General features: G+C 43.2%; 1 protein-coding gene across 1 annotated transcript in view; it reads right to left on the reverse strand.

The window, feature by feature from the left end:
* Nucleotides 1-15,198, reverse strand: part of LOC124716855 (ras-related protein Rab-32-like) — a 355,100-nt gene extending 339,902 nt beyond the window's left edge. Inside the window, exon 1 of the mRNA XM_047243407.1 lies at nt 14,748-15,198. Within this exon, the coding sequence (XP_047099363.1) occupies nt 14,748-15,198 (451 nt within the window). The remainder of the gene's footprint in view (nt 1-14,747) is intronic.
* Between the last annotated feature and the right edge of the window lie 2,243 nt (nt 15,199-17,441).

Below are 17,441 nucleotides of genomic sequence, written 5' to 3' on the forward strand. Positions count from 1 at the left end.
TCGTCTGCACTTCGGCGATCATCACTTATTTTTCTGTACAAATAGCAAAACTCATCTACTACTTTAAATGTCTTGTTTCCTAATCTAATTCCCTTGGCATCAGATAATTTAATTCGACTGCATTCCATTATACTCGTTTTGCTTTTGTTGATGTTCATCTTGTATCCTCCTTTCAAGACACTGTCCATTGTGTTCAGATGCCATTCCAAGTTCTTTGCTGTCGCTGACAGAATTAAAATGTCATCGGCAAACCTGAGTTTTTATTTCTTCTCCCTGAACTTTAATTCCTACTCCAGATTTTCTTTTGGTTTCCTATACTGCTTGTTCAGTGTACAGATTGAATTACATCGGGGAGAGGCTACAACCCTGTCTCACTCCCTTCCCAACCACTGCTTCCCTTTCATGCCCCTCCACTCTTATAACTGCCATCTGGTATTTGTGCAAGCTTTATGTAGTCTATCGCTCCCTGTACTTTACCCTTGCTACCTTCAAAATTTCAAACAGAGAATTCCAGTCAACAATGTATAAGGCTTTCTCTATGTCTGCAAATGATATAAACGTAGGTTTGCCTTTCCTTACCTTATCGTAAGATAAGTCGTAGGGTCAGTATAACCTCACGTGTTCCAAAATTTTTATGGAACCCAAACTGATCTTCCCCGAGGTCGGCTTCTACCAGTTTTTCCATTTTCTGTAAAGAATTAGTGTTTAGTATCCTGCAACTATGACTTGGAAAACTGATAGTTCGGAAATTTTCACACCTGGCAGCATCTGGCGGCTGTATCGTTTTCAATTTTATTCGGTTGATCAGCATTTCTATAGACTCAGATCCTTAGTGATCTGGACTAAAATTATCAAAATTTCTACGCATTGTTAAGTGAAGACGAGTAGCAGGGGGGAGTGCCGTTTTCGACAGTATGCGCACAGCTATTTCCAAGCTGGTTTCGGTGTGCTTCGGAACCTAGTAACGTTTCCGAACTGTTAAGCTTACGCTGACTGGGTCGATCTGATTTAATCGATCGGGCTGTGGGGGCTGTGGCTTCACCTCGGCATTCACTCTCTCAGGGAGCCAGGAAACAGGTGCGCAGCAACCGAGGATCTATGACAGAGAAGCCAACTATGCTATTCCCTTGCACGGGTCCAACAGTATGGCCCCTGCATTACCTTGGGAAGTATGGTAAATGTACTTTTTGAGAGCGTCAGTGTGTTTTTCAGAACAGACGAAGAGCAAACAAAACGCATTCTTGTGCTTAAACATACATATCTCCAAAACCATTACAGCTAAAATAGTGAAAGTTGGTACTTACATACCACATAATGCTTGATATTCCGTGTAATGTTTGTTTGAAAGAGCGCATCGACATTTTATAAGAATTTAGGTTTTTAACTATCATAGTTTCTATAATGTACCTTTTCTCGTAAACTAGTCAAGCAATAAAACTGTAATTTCACAATTTACATCTGCATAGGAAGATAATAAACGTGTAGAACACGTTTTTGTTTAAGGCCATAGTTGCTTTGAAATTTATTTTTCAGATTTGTGTTATCCAGGACTGCTCTGTTTTTCACAAATTTCGAAGGAGAACTTTTCTCAGAGAAAAGCTAACAGAAAATTGCTGCACAGGATTTTTCAGTAAGTAATTCTTAAGAACTATGCCAAATTTCAGGATGCTACCTTTTATAGTTCCTGAGAAAAGGTACATTATAGCTCAAAAAAGCAAGTTTACAGCAGTTCACTTTTCAAGTTTTTATTTAAATTTTTGACATTTTTATACCTCTAGTGACAAATGCAGTCCATATCAATAATCTTTATCCCCTGCTCGTCTTCCTGGAGTAATCTCTTCCCATGCATTTTTTCTTCTGCTGCCTGAGCATTGTCCAGTCGCACTTCATCGACGCTTCTGAGTATCTTCAGCGTGAATGCACCTGGATGGAAGCCTACTCTCTGCAGGCACTTAATCCTACCTACATTTCTCATTACTGAACACTAGACAGGCATCACATGCAGCTATCTTCGCAAGAATTGAGGAACTAAATACTGTTTTCGGATTTTTTTTAAATCCCCAGTACGTTTTGCACGTGGTATTCGACTGCCACTGTTATGACACATTCCGAGCAAAACCGATTGATATATGCAAAACCACAAACTGAAATAAGTTTGCAGCACATACTATTTCAATAAAAGGAAAAACCACGTTGTAAACAAAGGAAAAACCAAAGATAATCTTTCTCACAGCCTTCTAGACCCATCTGCAGTTCCTATCGCTTGTGTGAACGAAAAATTGAGGCATAAAATTTTTTAGCGTAGAGGCGGTGTGGTGACCGCATAGAACGACGGAGGGGGGGGGGGGGGGGGGCAGGCGCAGATGCTTTTTTAAAACATATTTCTAGCCAGAATTCGATTATGAAACTTTGCGATGTTATTCGTGAAAAATCAATCTAATAAATAATTACGCAATTAAAAAATTCGAATTTTTTCGCAATTTTGCCCTACATCAGCCCTGAAGTCCGCAGTTTGTGAATGACGGTTGGCGTGGTCGGTCACTGATGACGAGGTCGGAGACGGCACGTGGAGCTGCTGCCTCCGCCGCCGTCCTTGGGGGACGCCTGTTCGTGCCGCGCAGACTTCGCCGCAACAGTGTTTGGAAAATCCTCAGCTGCTACCACTTCCTGTTTGGTGTCGTTGCACGCACAACACTAGAGCTGCCGGTGCACTTTGCACTTGACACACACACACACACACACACACACACACACACACACACACACACACACACACACACAATCACGTCGGCCTTCAGCAACAGTCGCGTAACTATAGCAGCTGGAGTCACGAACGATAGCGGCCGAGTTTAGGCTGGTTCCGCGCAACTACGTCACTCATTCGCCGACAATTGTTCAGTAGCGTTCTGAGCGCTCTGCTCTGAATGCAGTAGCTAATGCGAGCACTAAACGTGATCGTGGCGAGTTGTTTAGTCAATTTGTTTCACTTGTTGCGAGTTGATATCGCTGATGGTGATTGTCAGTGATCAATTCTCCATAAACAAGCCAGAGACATAATCGCAGGATATTCGCTTCCTTCGCGCGGAAAAAAAAAACGCGTATGCACGTACCGCAGTTGTCGCTGGGAATGGTCTACAATGCCGTGCCCGTCCGTGCCTCGACATGAGCGAATCTCCATCGTTCGTGGATCAGAGTATAGTATTACCATATTTGTCTTTCTTTTTCGTATTCTCTTTTACTTCGAACTAAATTCCTGTTCTGTTGCTGTGAAGCTTAGCGACGCAAAATACGCTACTGGCCATTAAAATTGCTACACCATGAAGAAATGCAGATGATAAACGGGTATTCATTGGACAAATATATTATACTAGAACTGACATGTGATTACATTTTCACGCAATTTGGGTGCATAGATCCTGAGAAATCAGTACCCAGAACAACCACCTCTAGCCGTAATAACGGCCTTGATACGCCTGGGCATTGAGTCAAACAGAGCTTGGATGGCGTGTACACGTACAGCTGCCCGTGCAGCTTCAACACGATACCGCAGTTCATCAAGAGTAGGGACTGGCGTATTGTGACGATCCAGTTGCTCGGCCACCATTGAACAGACGTTTTCAATTGGTGGGAGATCTGGAGAATGTGCTGGCCAGGGCAGCAGTCGAACATTTTCTGTATCCAGAAAGGCCCGTACAGGACCTGCAACCTGCGGTCGTGCATTATCCTGCTGAAATGTAGGGTTTCGTAGGAATCGAATGAAGGGTAGAGCCACGGGTCGTAACACATCTGAAATGTAAAGTCCAGTGTTCAAAGTGCCGACAATGCGAACAAGAGGTGACCGAGACGTATAACCAACGGCGCCCCATACCATCACGCCGGGTGATACGCCAGTATGGCGATGACGAATACACGCTTCCAATGTGCATTCACCGCGATGTCGCAAAACACGGATGCGACCACCGTGATGCTGTAAATAGAAACTGGATTCATCCGAAAAAAAATGGATTTTTGGCATTCATGTACCCAGGTTCGTCGCTGAGTACACCATCGCAGGCACTCCTGTCTGTGATGCAGCGTCAAGGGTAACCGCAGCCGTGGTCTCCGAGCTGATAGTCCATGCTGCTGCAAACGTCGTCGAACTGTTCGTGCAGATGGTTGTTGTCTTGCAAACGTTCCCATCTGTTGACTCAGGGATCGAGACGTGGCTGCATGATCCGTTACAGGCATGCGGATAAGATACCTGTCATCTCGGCTGCTAGTGGTAGGAGGCCGTTGGGATCCATCACGGCGTTCCGTACTACCCTCCTGAACCCACAGATTCCATATTCTGCTAACAGTCATTGGATCTCGACCAACGCGAGCAGCAATGTCGCGATACGATAAACCGCTATCGCGATAGGCTACAATCCGACCTTTATCAAAGTCGGAAACGTGATGGTACGCGTTTCTCCTCCTTACAAGAGACATCACAACAATGTTTCACCAGGCAACGCCGGTCAGCTGCTGTTTGTGTACGAGAAATCGGTTGGAAACTTCCTCATGTCAGCACGTTGTAGGTGTCGCCACCGGCGCCAACCTTGTGAGAATGCTCTGAAAAGCTAATCATTTGCAAATCACACCATCTTCTTCCTGCCGGTTAAATTTCGCGTCTGTAGCACATCTTCGTGGTGTAGCAATTTTAATGGCCAGTAGTGTAGTTAGGAGGCAGTTGGGAGCGGTGTATGAACTGCCGGCGATGAATATGCAGGGGGTGGACGAAAATATGGAAACGCCAACAGCACAACACATTACCATGCCTGACACGGTGTAGGAATCCAATTGGCATTCAAAACAGCTCCCACCGTCTCTGAAAGGGGAAATAAAGGTCCTGCACGGTTTCCAAGGGAATCCCATACCATTCTTCTTGCAAAGTAGCGGCAAGTGCACTTAACGAAGACGCAGGTGAAATTTTCTGGCAGATTAAAGCTGTCTGCCAGACCAAGACTCGAACTCTGGACCTTTGCCCTTCGCGGGCAAGTGCTCTACCGACTGAGCCACCCAAGCATGACTCACGATCAGCCCTCACAGCTTCACTTCCGCCAGTACCTCGTCTCCAAATTCCAAACTTCACAGAAGCTGAAACTTCCTGGCAGATTAAAACTGTGTGCTGGACCGAGACTCTAACTCGGGGCGTTTGCCTTTCGCGGGCAAGTGCTCTACCACCTGAGCACCCAAGCACGACTCACGCCCCGTCCTCACAGCTTTACTTCTCCCAGTATCTCGTCTCCTACCTTCCAAACTTTACAGAAGCTCTCCTGCGTACGCAGAAGTAAAGCTCTGAGGACTGGGCGTGAGTCGTGCTTGGGTAGCTCAGTTGGTAGAGCACTTGCCCGCGAAAGGCAAACGTCCCGAGTTCGAGTCTCGGTCCAGCACACAGTTTTAATCTGCCAGAAACTCTCATATCAGCCCGCACTCTGCTGCAGAGTGGAAAGTTCATTTAAGATGCAGGTAGATTGCGATCACGCACATGTCTCTCCACAGTAAACCACAAAGGCTCCATAATATTGCTGTCTGGTGTCCAGAGGAGCTGCGACAATTCGTCCTCGTGCTCACAAAACCCGCCCTGGACTACGCAAACTGTCTGTGAACACAGTATCAGCCAAAACGGTCACACAGTCTTTGGCAGTACGGCGATCTTGCGCAATAACCACGGGAACCATGGATTACTACGATATGGCTGTCTAAATCATCACCAAACACCCGCAACATTCGCTCGTATCGGTCAGAGGCCGACAGAGTGTTCACAAGTTGTTACTCAGCTCCTTACGCTGTATGGCACAAGAAGAAAACTCGACAACAGCGTTATTATAGCTGCTCCACAACGCTGTCGCGTTATTTTATTTGAAGTTGTGGTTTTATAAACACATGTGGTCACAGGATATCAAACTGTTTTACAGAATTTTTCAATATCTCCTGACTAATCTTGTTTACCCCTTCACATCCTCGTTTTAATTGCGCCATGGCATTTTACAATGCTCGTTATTCGCAGGGAACACTTTTACGGTCATAGAAGCACAGAAGATCTTACGTACGTTATTTTAAGTGTGCCAATTCTGATCGATTCCCTTCTCACCCTCTACTAATCTCTATAATTTTTATTAATTCTTCAATTATCATACGGGCAATTACAGCTTATGCTTTTTTATCTAGTTATACCTATTTCTGTAAGAGTTTTCTTTGATTCCTGGAGAAAAGAAAAAACTGTGACATGTAACATAAGTAAAAGGGCACAAGTTACGTACGGTAGCACAACTGCCGCTGTACCATTAGCAATAATATTCCACTGGTTTTGACATGATTTATTCTGGATGGTGCTTTAGTTATACTGATGCTAGAGGGTTAAATAGCTTCAATGAGATAAGGCAATCTAGGGTGGTTGCCGTAGAAGAATCTAGGTTGTCCATTGTTGTTGTCGTGGTCTTCAGTCCTGAGACTGGTTTGATGCAGCTCTCCATGCTACTCTATCCAGTGCAAGCTTCTTCATCTCCCAGTACTCACTGCAACCTACATCCTTCTGAATCTGCTTAGTGTATTCATCTCTTGGTCTCCCTCTACGATTTTTACCCTCCACGCTGCCCTCCAATGCTAAATTTGTGATCCCTTGATGCTCAGAACATGTCCTACCAACTGGTCCCTTCTTCTTGTCAAGTTATGCCACAAACTCCTCCCTAATTCTATTCAATACCTCCTCATTAGTTATGTGATCTACCCATCTAATTTTCAGCATTCTTGTGTAGCACCACATTTCGAAAGCTTCTATTATCTTCTTGCCCAAACTATTTGTCCATAGAAAGTGTTAAATCGTCCGATTAGCACCGCCATAGCCGCATCTTTTCTAGTAGCGACAGCTGACAATCTTCAGGCAGCAGAAAACTCGAATCGTACTGAAAGCTGAAAGGTGTTTATTTGCGCGTTTCTGCACGGAACCGTCGACATATTATCAACGTATTAAAGAACAGTTTAACAATACCCTTACACGTGATGACTGGGTGTTGCGTGCTGTCCTTAGGTTAGTTAGGTTTAAGTAGTTCTAAGTTCTAGGGGACTGATGACCATAGACGTTAAGTCCCATAGTGCTCAGAGCCATTTGAACAATACCCTTACAGTTTCTCCTGTTCTAAGCCCATTCCTGCGACTCGTTTCTCATCGGCCCTTAAAGAAAATTGCTAAAGTAACTCATTTTACTAAAACTCACTTGTTATCCTCAAATGTGCCTTGTCCAAGCTGCTGAAACTATACCAAGCACACGAACTACGAAACTGCGACAAACCGACACTCAAACACAGCCTTAGAAGTATTTTCATTACACGCAGCACACGAAACACTTGATAAATTTGGAACCAGTATGGTGCGTAATAAGGTTTCTGGGCGGCTAATTTTGACGCATAACACAAGAGCGTCTTCAAAGATCGGAGTGCAAATTAACGCTGCAAGTGCTATGTACACTTAAGAGCCAAAGAACTAGTACACCTGCCTAATATCGTGTAGGGCCCAGCGATCTCGCAGAAGTGCCGCAACAGAACGTGGCACGGACTCGACCTATGTCTGAAGCAGTGCTGGGGCGAACTGACACCATGAACCTTGCAAGGGTGTCCACGAATCACTACGAGTAAGAGAGGTTGGAGATCACTTCTGAACAGCACGTTGCAACGCACGCTCAATAATATTCATGTCTCGGGAGTCTGGTGGCCAGCGGAAGTGTTCAAACACGCAAGAATGTTCCTGGAGCCACTCTGTAGCAATTCTGGACGTGTGGAACGTCGCACTGTCCTGTTGGAATTGCCCAAGTCCGTCTGAATGCACAATGGACATGAATGGATGAAGGTGCTCAGTCGGGATGCTTACGTATGTGCACCTATCATTTGATTTAGACGTATCAGGGGTCCCGTATCACTTCAGCTGCACACGCCCCACACTATTACAGAGCCTCCACCAATTTGAACAGTCCCCTGTTGACATGCAGGGTCCATGAATTCATGAGGTTGTCTTCATACCCGTACACGTCCATCCGCTCGATACCATTTGAAATGAGACTCGTCCGACTAGGCAACATGTTTCCAGTCATCAACAGTCCAATGTCGGTGCTGACGGGCCCAGGCGAGGCGTAAAGCTTTGTGTCGTGCAGTCATCAAGGGTACACGAGGGCCTTCGGCTCCGAAAGCCTGTATCGATGATGTTACGTCGAATGGTTCGCACGCTGACACTTATTGACGGCCCAGTATTGAAATCTGCAGCTATTTGCGGAAGGGTTGCACTTCTGTTACGTTGAACGAGTGTCTTCAGTCGTCGTTGGTCCCGTTCTCGCAGGATCTTTTTCCGGCTGCAGCGATGTCGGAGACCTGATGTTTTACTGGATTCCTGATATTCACGGTACACTCGTGAAATAGTCGTACGAGAAAATCCCCACTTCATAGCTACTGGTGCCTCGGAGATGCTGTGTCCCATCGTTCGCGAGCCAATAACACCACCACTTCAAACCCACTTAAATCTTGATAACCTGCCACTGTAGCAACAGTAACCGATATAGCAAGTGCGTCAGACACTTCTTGTCTTATATAGGCGTTGCCGAACGCAGCGTCGTATTCTGCCTGTTTACGTATCTCTGTTTTTGAATACTCATGCCTGTACCAGTTTCCATATAATTACAAAGTCCCATTCCCACGGCCACCTTATGTGGACGGACTCTCTTCGTTTCGAAAACATTGTTATAAAAATAATAACAGGAAAACAATTTACAACGACCTTTGACACACATGCTTTCTGGGATTAGTGCCACGTCACAGTATGGGGAACTGTTACTCGTGAAATCCAACGTTTCGGCCACGGTTACAGTGGCCGAAACTCTGATATCAACAGTAATAGTTTTTTTTTTACAATGCGACGCGGCACCACTACCAGGAAACTTTTGTCTATTGACTCAGGCCACAGAAGCCTACGGAATTATGCAAGTCGTCTTTACACAGAAATACGCCCGCTTGTTGACCAGTATCGTAATCAGTCCAAACATACATACAAAAACAGAAGAATTGCTAAACCAAGTTCTTAAAAGTATCATTGACTGGTTTTCTGCGAATGGTGTCACTCTCGATTTTAAAAAGACAACATGTACAGTTCTGCAAATTCTAAGGGTACTACACCAATGTTAAGTGTAATACTAGTGAGGAAACAAAAAATAGGTCGGAAACCTCAAAATTCTTAGGTGTACAAACTGATGAGAATTTAAATTGGAAAAAGCACATTTTGGATCTCTTAAAACGGGTCGACAGAAGCGTCCGATCCCACGCGTCGGCTTTGACCCGTGACGTAAGGGTGTTGTGTGTGACGTCATGACGGCGCGGAGTTTGTTTTGAGTGTGGCTGTCTCCAGTTCTGTTTTATTTTATTTACTTTTCTGATCTGTTCGTTCTATCTCGTGAGATTTTTTTTAAATTTAAAAACACTTATTACTTATTTTAATTATCTGTTTCCTCGAATTTCTGTTTTAGTTTATTATATTTATCTTTCTGATCTGTTCGTTCTACCCCGTGAGATTTTTTTTTTAAAAAAAGACAAAAAACACTAATCAGCTACTGAAGCATCTTTATCTTCTATAGGTTGCAGGGGTTACGACCCCTGGGGAGGTGGGTGGGTATTCATGCATGGCTGTCTTCACTTACACGTTGTAGCTACGCAAGGCGTCTAAATTTGTTTATACTTAGTTTGCCCCCCACCCAAAACACCCCATTTCCCGCGCTTGTCCCGTTAGTGTCATTAGTCTTCTTGTGGAAAGTGTGTGTGTTTGTTTTTGTTTCCGCCATATTTGTGACGTCATGGGTCAAAGCAGACGGCTGGGATCGGACGCTTCCGTATTTCTCTTAAAACAACTTAGTTCAGTCACATTTGCATTTATAATCATTGCAAGTCTTGGGGAGAAAGAAATCTATTCGAAAATGGTCCAAATGGCTCTGAGCACTATGGGACTCAACATCTTAGGTCATAAGTCCTCTATAACTTAGAACTACTTAAACCTAACTAACCTAAGGACATCACACACACCCATGCCCGAGGCAGGATTCGAACCTGCGACCGTAGCAGTCCCGCGGTTCCGGACTGCAGCGCCAGAACCGCACGGCCATCGCGGCCGGCAAAGAAATCTGTAAGTTGATATATTTTGCATATTTTCGTTCAATAATGTCATATGGAATAATATTCTGGGGCTAACGTGCTGTAGGAATAATGCGTGGTGTTTACCAACCACCATGCTGTAGACATCTTTAAGGGACTTGGGCATTTAGACTACTTTTTCACAGTACATTTATTCCCTCATGAAGTTTGTTGTCAATAATCCACAACAGTTCAAAAGGAATAATTATGTACATAATTAAAATTCCAGCAGGAAAAATGACATTACTCCACATTAACGTTGTCGTCAGCACAAAAAGGAGCGCACAAGCTGCAACTAGATTTTTGTATCATTGATATAAAATGTCAGACGGCAAAGTAAAACCTCAAAACAAACTAAAAGTTTCTCCTTGACAACTCCCCTATTCCGTAGAAGTATTTCTATTACTGCAGTGTAAATTGACTTAGATTTTGTGACGTTCGTGAGATAAATATGATCGCGTTTATCTTTGGCCATCGAAGATAAAACACTGACGTGGGAACGTAGAAGCAAGAGATAAAAAAGCGCTAAAAATGCTTTATCAGGTACCGCGATTGTGCACAGGATGGACTACATTGTTATGCTACCGCTGCACTATCGTTTTCAAAAGTCAACATTGCTACATATGCATCCGAAACAGATACAAAACACGCCTTATTTGTAATCTCTTAAATCTATATGCCAACGTTACAGTACAAAGTTCAATACATCCAAGACATTGCTATGGCAAAACCGTCCCTTATTATATAATTTATTACGGCAAGAATTGAACAGCAGAATCTGCCAGCGAAATACAAGCTTGTTCACAAGCTGAACAATGTGAGACTGATTTCATGTTTATAATCGTGTTGTTAATATTCGCAGCTGCACAGAGATAGCAGGGTATCAAGCCATGAGTGTATAGAGATACTGTCTTATCTCTTTTCCGGGGCAGGAACATTTATCTTTTCACATACATTATTAATCAAAAACATTCTTCCCTAGTTTCTCTAGTCATGAAATGCAGCTTCTCCTGTAGTAAAGTTCTTTTAAAAGTCACACAACCTTCACATTTTTTCCCTGCTACCATTACGGCGACTGTAGGAACTTAACATCACACAGGTAAGCTTACTGAACACAGACATACCTGAACAGTCCTGAAAGCTTAGAACCATTTAACGGCACTGCTAATTAAGGGGAAAAAGCATCTTTGTTACGCACATTAACATTTATTTTAACTCCTAATGTCCTAGGTACGGTCTCGCAGACCGCTAGCGTTGTTCCCCCTTTGGTAATGCATAGGGATGGGGTAGGAGGTTACAGCGCTGACTAGTTCTTTTCCGAAGCTGCTGTGGTATCCTTTGTGAGTAGCCACTTGAACGTGACGTGAACGTGTGCTGTTTTAAAATGGTTTGAGGACAGTTTGCAAAGTGATGTGGGATTGGATAGGGACGACGAAATTGAAAGTAAAGATAATTCAGAACAGCAACAGTGCGAAAGTGAAGAATTTGTTTTGCCACCTTTGAAAGCCTCGAATGAAATAACTGATCAAAGCGCTCAAGACACAATTGTGGAGACAATCTTTAGGTACAGATTCTGCTAGAAATATATTTAGTTGTAACAAATACCGCTCGCCGTCGAAGTCTCTTCCAACGATGGACAGTGGCATTTTCCCGCATGTTGGGCATAAGTGGGGTGAATGTTCTGTTTTAGGACGCCGAAACAACTAAGGTCATACCCGCCCATGGCAGAACCGTAGAACTAAGACGGAAAAAAAGAGTTAAAAGCGACTACACGTTAAGTCCAATTTACGGAAGGAAAGACAGCTAAAACCCAGGACTGCCTCTTGATGTGAATGCGTTTGTCCTCCCCAATTCCTACAAAAACGATACTCAGGTTAGTCGCTTCATTTTTTTTTTGAAGAAACTTTAAACTCGGTAATACCACAGATAAACACGAGTCAACAACTATCACATAGTCTGTTAACTTTGTGTATCTATTCGCTGTGTTTTGCATGTAGCAGAAGCAAGACTAGAAGTCGTCGTAGAACGATTGGACCTGTGACCCAAAACAGAAACCAAGCGAGGTGGTGCAGTGGCTAACACACTGGACACTCATTCAGGAGGACGAAGGTTCAATCCCGCGCCCGGCCATCCTGATTTATATTTTCCGTGATCTCCCTACATCGCTCCAAGCAAATGCCAGGATGGTTCCTTGGAAACGGCACGGCCGACTTCCTTTCCTAATCCGATGACCTCGCTGTCTGGTCTCCTCCCCCAAACAACCCAACATGAACCAACCAAAACAGAAGAGCAAGACGTCATATTTGTAATTGTTTAAAGAAGTCAATCTAGCTTGATTTCTCTTCAAAAATTTCCAGCGAGTGCAAAGAAAACCTCTGAGAAGAAAACTAAACACTCGAAAATTACTAGTGTAACTTTCATTACGTGAATGTTTAATGGGAGTTTCGTATTTTTATTATGACGTGTATAACAAAAATACAGCAAAATGTAAATTATGGGGTCCAAGGTACGACACTTTAGCATTGTCACGTAATATGTTCTTTTTGTGGAATTGTTTTGTTTAAATGCGTTTTTTCGTAAAAACAAGCTTTAAAATTTATTTGAATATATTTCTTGTGTGGTATTAATGTAACCTTTTACATAAAAAGACTGAACTGTTTCACTGAAACAGCTGACTGAAGTTTTTTAACGTTACTTAAACATAGCGGTCTGTTAGACCGCACCTGGGACAGACGGTGACAAAAAAGTGATCTCGGAAGATATGGGTTAAAATTCACGTAACATTCATCGCAACTTTAACTTTTGAAGTTTAATGTTCGTCGAAGTAAATCTGATTTTAAATTTTTCTATCTTTATTTTTCTGTCGCCATATAAGACGAAGCAAATATTTCAGAATTCGAATCGAGAACAGGTGCAGACATGAGTAACGTAGAAGTACATATCCTCGGAGTAGTGAAGCAACTCAAATCACTTAATAAAAGCAAGTCTTCTGGTGCAGACTGTATACCAGTTAGGTTCCTTTCCGAGTATGCTGATGCTTTAGCTCCATACTTATCATATACAACCGTTCGCTCGACGAAAGATTCGTACCCAAAGACTGGAAAGTTGCACAGGTCACATCAATATTCAAGAAAGGTAGTAGGAGTAATCCACTAAATTACAGACCCATATCGTTAACGTCGATATGCAGCAGGATTTTAGAACATCTATTGTGATCAAATATTATGAATTACCTCGAAGAAAAGGTCTATTGACACACAGTCAACATGGGTTTAGAAAATATCGTTCGTGTGAAACACAACTAGCTCTTTATTCCCATGAAGTGTTGAGTGCTATTGACAACGGGTTTCAGAACGACTGCGTATTCCTGGATTTCCGGAAGGCTTTTGACACTGTACCACACAATCGGCACGTAGTGAAATTGCATGCTTACGGAATATCGTCTCAGTTAAGTGACTGGATTTGCCATTTCCTGTTAGAGAGGTCACAGTAGTAACTGACGGAAAGTCATCGAGTAAAACAGAAGTGATGTCAGGCGTTCCCCAAGGCAGTGTTAGAGGATCTTTGCTGTACCTTATCTATATAAACGATTTCGGAGACAATCTGAGGAGCCGTCTTCGATTGTTTGCAGATGACGCTATTATTTATCGACTAATAAAGTCATCAGAAGAGCAAAACATCTGCAAAACGATTTAGAAAAAAATCTGAATGGTGCGAAAAGTGGCAGTTGACCTTAAATAACGAAAAGTGTTAGGTCATCCACATGAGTGCTAAAAGGAACTAGTGAAACTTCGGTTACACGATGAATCAGTCTAATCTAAAAGCCGCATATTCAACTAAATACCTAGGTACGACAATTACGAACAACGTAAATTGGAGAAAAACCACAGAAAATGTTGTGGGGAAGGCTAACCAGAGGCTGCGTTTTATTGGCAGGACACTTAGGAAATGTAACAGACCTACTAAGAAGACTGCCTACACTACGCTTGTCCGTCCTCTTTTTAGAATACTGGTGCGCAGTGTGGGATCCTTACCAAATAGGACTGACGAAGTACGTCGAAAAAGTTGAAAGAAAAGCAACATGTTTCGTATTATCGCGAAATATGGGAGAGAGTGTCACAGAAATGATGCAGGTTTTGGGCTGAAAATCGTTAAAAGAAAGGCGTTTTTCGTTGCGACGGAATCTTCTCACGGAATTCCAGTCACCAACCTTCTCCTCCGAATGAGAAAATATTTTGTTGACACCGACCTACATAGGGAGGAACGATAAGCACGATAAAATAAGGGAAATCAGAGTTCATACGGAAAGACATAGGTGTTCATTCTTTCTGCGCGCTATACGCGACTGGAATAATAGAGAATTGTGATGAACCCTCTGCCAGGCACTTAAATGTGATTTGGAGAGTATCCATGTAGATGAAGAGATCGGTCGGTTGACTGAGAAGTTGGTGCTTGTGTAACTGTCGCAAATTTGTTCCAGCGAAAAATGTGTACAGGCTACAAGGAGAAGAAGGCACACTTTGCGAGCATCACGCACAGGACAGACACATTGTCGGGCCGACTCACCGACTCCGTAGTCTCCGATGACGAGCAGTTTGAAGAGCAGCTCTCGGGTGACTGGCGCGGAGCCGTCGGACGAACTGCTGGAGGAGGACTTCATGCCGCCGCGGGGCAAGAAGACTTCCCTGGTGACGGGACAGTCGCGCTCGGTTCGCCCACCCCGCTGCAATTCGACGGCCCGCCTCGCCTCGTAGCGGCGCTTCCACAGCAGCTCGCTGCGCCGGGCGCGTCTTCGCTCTCGCCGCGTCTCGTAGCTGAGCAGCAGCTCCCCGGCTTCCTCCTCCGCTTCGCCCCTCCCACAATCGCCGCCAGCCGACCGTTCGCGACCGCACTCGTCAGCGAACTGGACGCTCTTGCCCGCTGCAGCGGCGGCGGTCGCGCCGGTGCTGCCACCTAGCGACGACTCGGACGAAGTACCAGAAGCGTGACGCACTCCGGCCGAACAGAGGTTGCCCATGACACCTGGCGGCGGGTTAGCAGACTCGACCGTCGCTGCTTCTGCAGGTGTCTGCGAGTCGCCGACCGCGTGTTCACCGACCGGCGACGCCCCCCTGTGGCGTACACGGGAATTACAATCGAATGCCTATTCCTTTCTTTTCAGTTCGTATATCATATTAAGACATTTCAAGAGGCAGATGCGGACTCCTTTTTTTTTTCTTCTCTCTCTTCCCTCAGGATGGGTTACACCTTTTTTTATTATCATTTCTACAAATCATCAACCTCAAATGTAACAACTACGCACGTATAACTAATAATATGGAGGGAAAAATGTCTACTCCCCCCACCTGCTCTCGGCTGTGGTATGTCGTATTTAGTGCAGTGTTTCCAGTGACTGTTCAGTGTTGTTTCGTTTTGAGTGTGTAAATCATGAAATTCTGCTAGACAAGCTCAAGTATTGTGGCATGAGTGGGACAGTGCACAAATGGTTTAATTCGTACCTAACTGGAAGAGTGCAGAAAGTTGAAATAAGCAGTTCTCATAATATGCAAAAATCAGCACAGTCCTCAAACTGGGGGACTATCAAGAATGGGGTTCCACAAGGGTCGGTCTTGGGTCCTTTGTTGTTCTTGATATATATTAATGACTTGCCATTCTATATTCATGAAGAAGCAAAGTTAGTTCTCTTTACTGATGATACAAGTATAGTAATCACACCTGACAAACAAGAATTAACTGATGAAATTGTCAATAATGTCTTTCAGAAAATTACTATGTGGTTCCTTGTAAACAGACTCTCACTGAATTTTGATAAGACACAGTACATACAGTTCTGTACAGTATATGGTATGACACCATTAATAAATATAGACCTTAATCAGAAGTGTATAGCTAAGGTAGAATATTCAAAATTTTTAGGTGTGTCCATTGATGAGAGATTAAATTGGAAGAAACACATTCCAGAATGAGAGCTTCTGTAAAGTTTGGAAGGTAGGAGACGAGATACTGGCAGAAGTAAAGCTGTGGGTACCGGGTGTGAGTCGTGCTTCGGTAGCTTAGTTGGTAGAGCACTTGCCCACGAAAGGCAAAGGTCCCGAGTTCGAGTCTTGGTCGGGCACACAGTTTTAATCTGCCAGGAAGTTTCAAGAAACACATTGATGATCGGCTGAAACGTTTGAGTTCAGCTACTTATGCAATAAGGGTCATTGCAAATTTTGGTGATAAACATCTTAGTAAATTAGCTTACTACGCCTATTTTCACTCATTGCTTGCATATGGCATCATATTTTGGGGTAATTCATCACTGAGGAATAAAGTATTTATTGCACAAAAGCGTGTAATCAGAATAATAGCTGGAGTCCACCCAAGATCATCCTGCAGACATTTATTTAAGGATCTAGGGATGTTCACAGTATCTTCTCAGTATATATACTCTCTTATGAAATTTGTTATTAACAACCAAACCCAATTCAAAAGTAATAGCAGTGCACATAACTACAATACTAGGAGAAAGGATGATCTTCACTATTCAAGATTAAATCTAACTTTGGCACAGAAAGGGGTGAATTATACTGCCACTAAAGTCTTTGGTCACTTACCAAATAGGATCAAAAGTCTGACAGATAACCAACAAGTATTTAAGAAGAAATTAAAAGAATTTCTGAATGACAACTCCTTCTACTCCATAGAGGAATTTTTAGATATAAATTAAGTAAAAACAAGAAAAAAAAACAAAAAATTATAAAAAAATAAAAAAGTTGTTATATTAACTTAATTATGTTGTTAAATTAACTTAATTATGTCATGTATTGGAAAATTTGACTCGTTCCACATCATTAGGAAATATCCTATTCATGATCCATGGAACTAGTATTAATCTAATCTAATCTTGTCTTTTCCCATGTTGCGAACAGAAACCATCCTGTCACTGGGTGTGATTTTTTTTGTCTTTTTGCGAACAGAAACCAGACTGTCGCCATGTTTTTTTAATTGTCTGTCTATTATTTTACCTGTCTGCTTCATATGTATTTTATTAGCATCATCATCCCTTTGTTATCTGTTTTAAGTTCCACGATTTTTTCGCCATGTTACCCTTTGTCTCCGATTTTGTTGCCTGTTTCTTATTATATATTACCTTCTCCTTTTTTAAAACAAAGTCTGTAGGCTGAAGAGCGGCGTACTAAGCAGCTGCCAGCCCGCCCCCTTCGGGGACTATCGAAATTCAATAAAGGAAAAAAAAGTCTACTTTGGACAGACGGCCGT

Source organism: Schistocerca piceifrons, chromosome 9, assembly GCF_021461385.2.
Source record: "Schistocerca piceifrons isolate TAMUIC-IGC-003096 chromosome 9, iqSchPice1.1, whole genome shotgun sequence".
Classification (NCBI taxonomy): Eukaryota; Metazoa; Arthropoda; class Insecta; order Orthoptera; family Acrididae; genus Schistocerca; species Schistocerca piceifrons.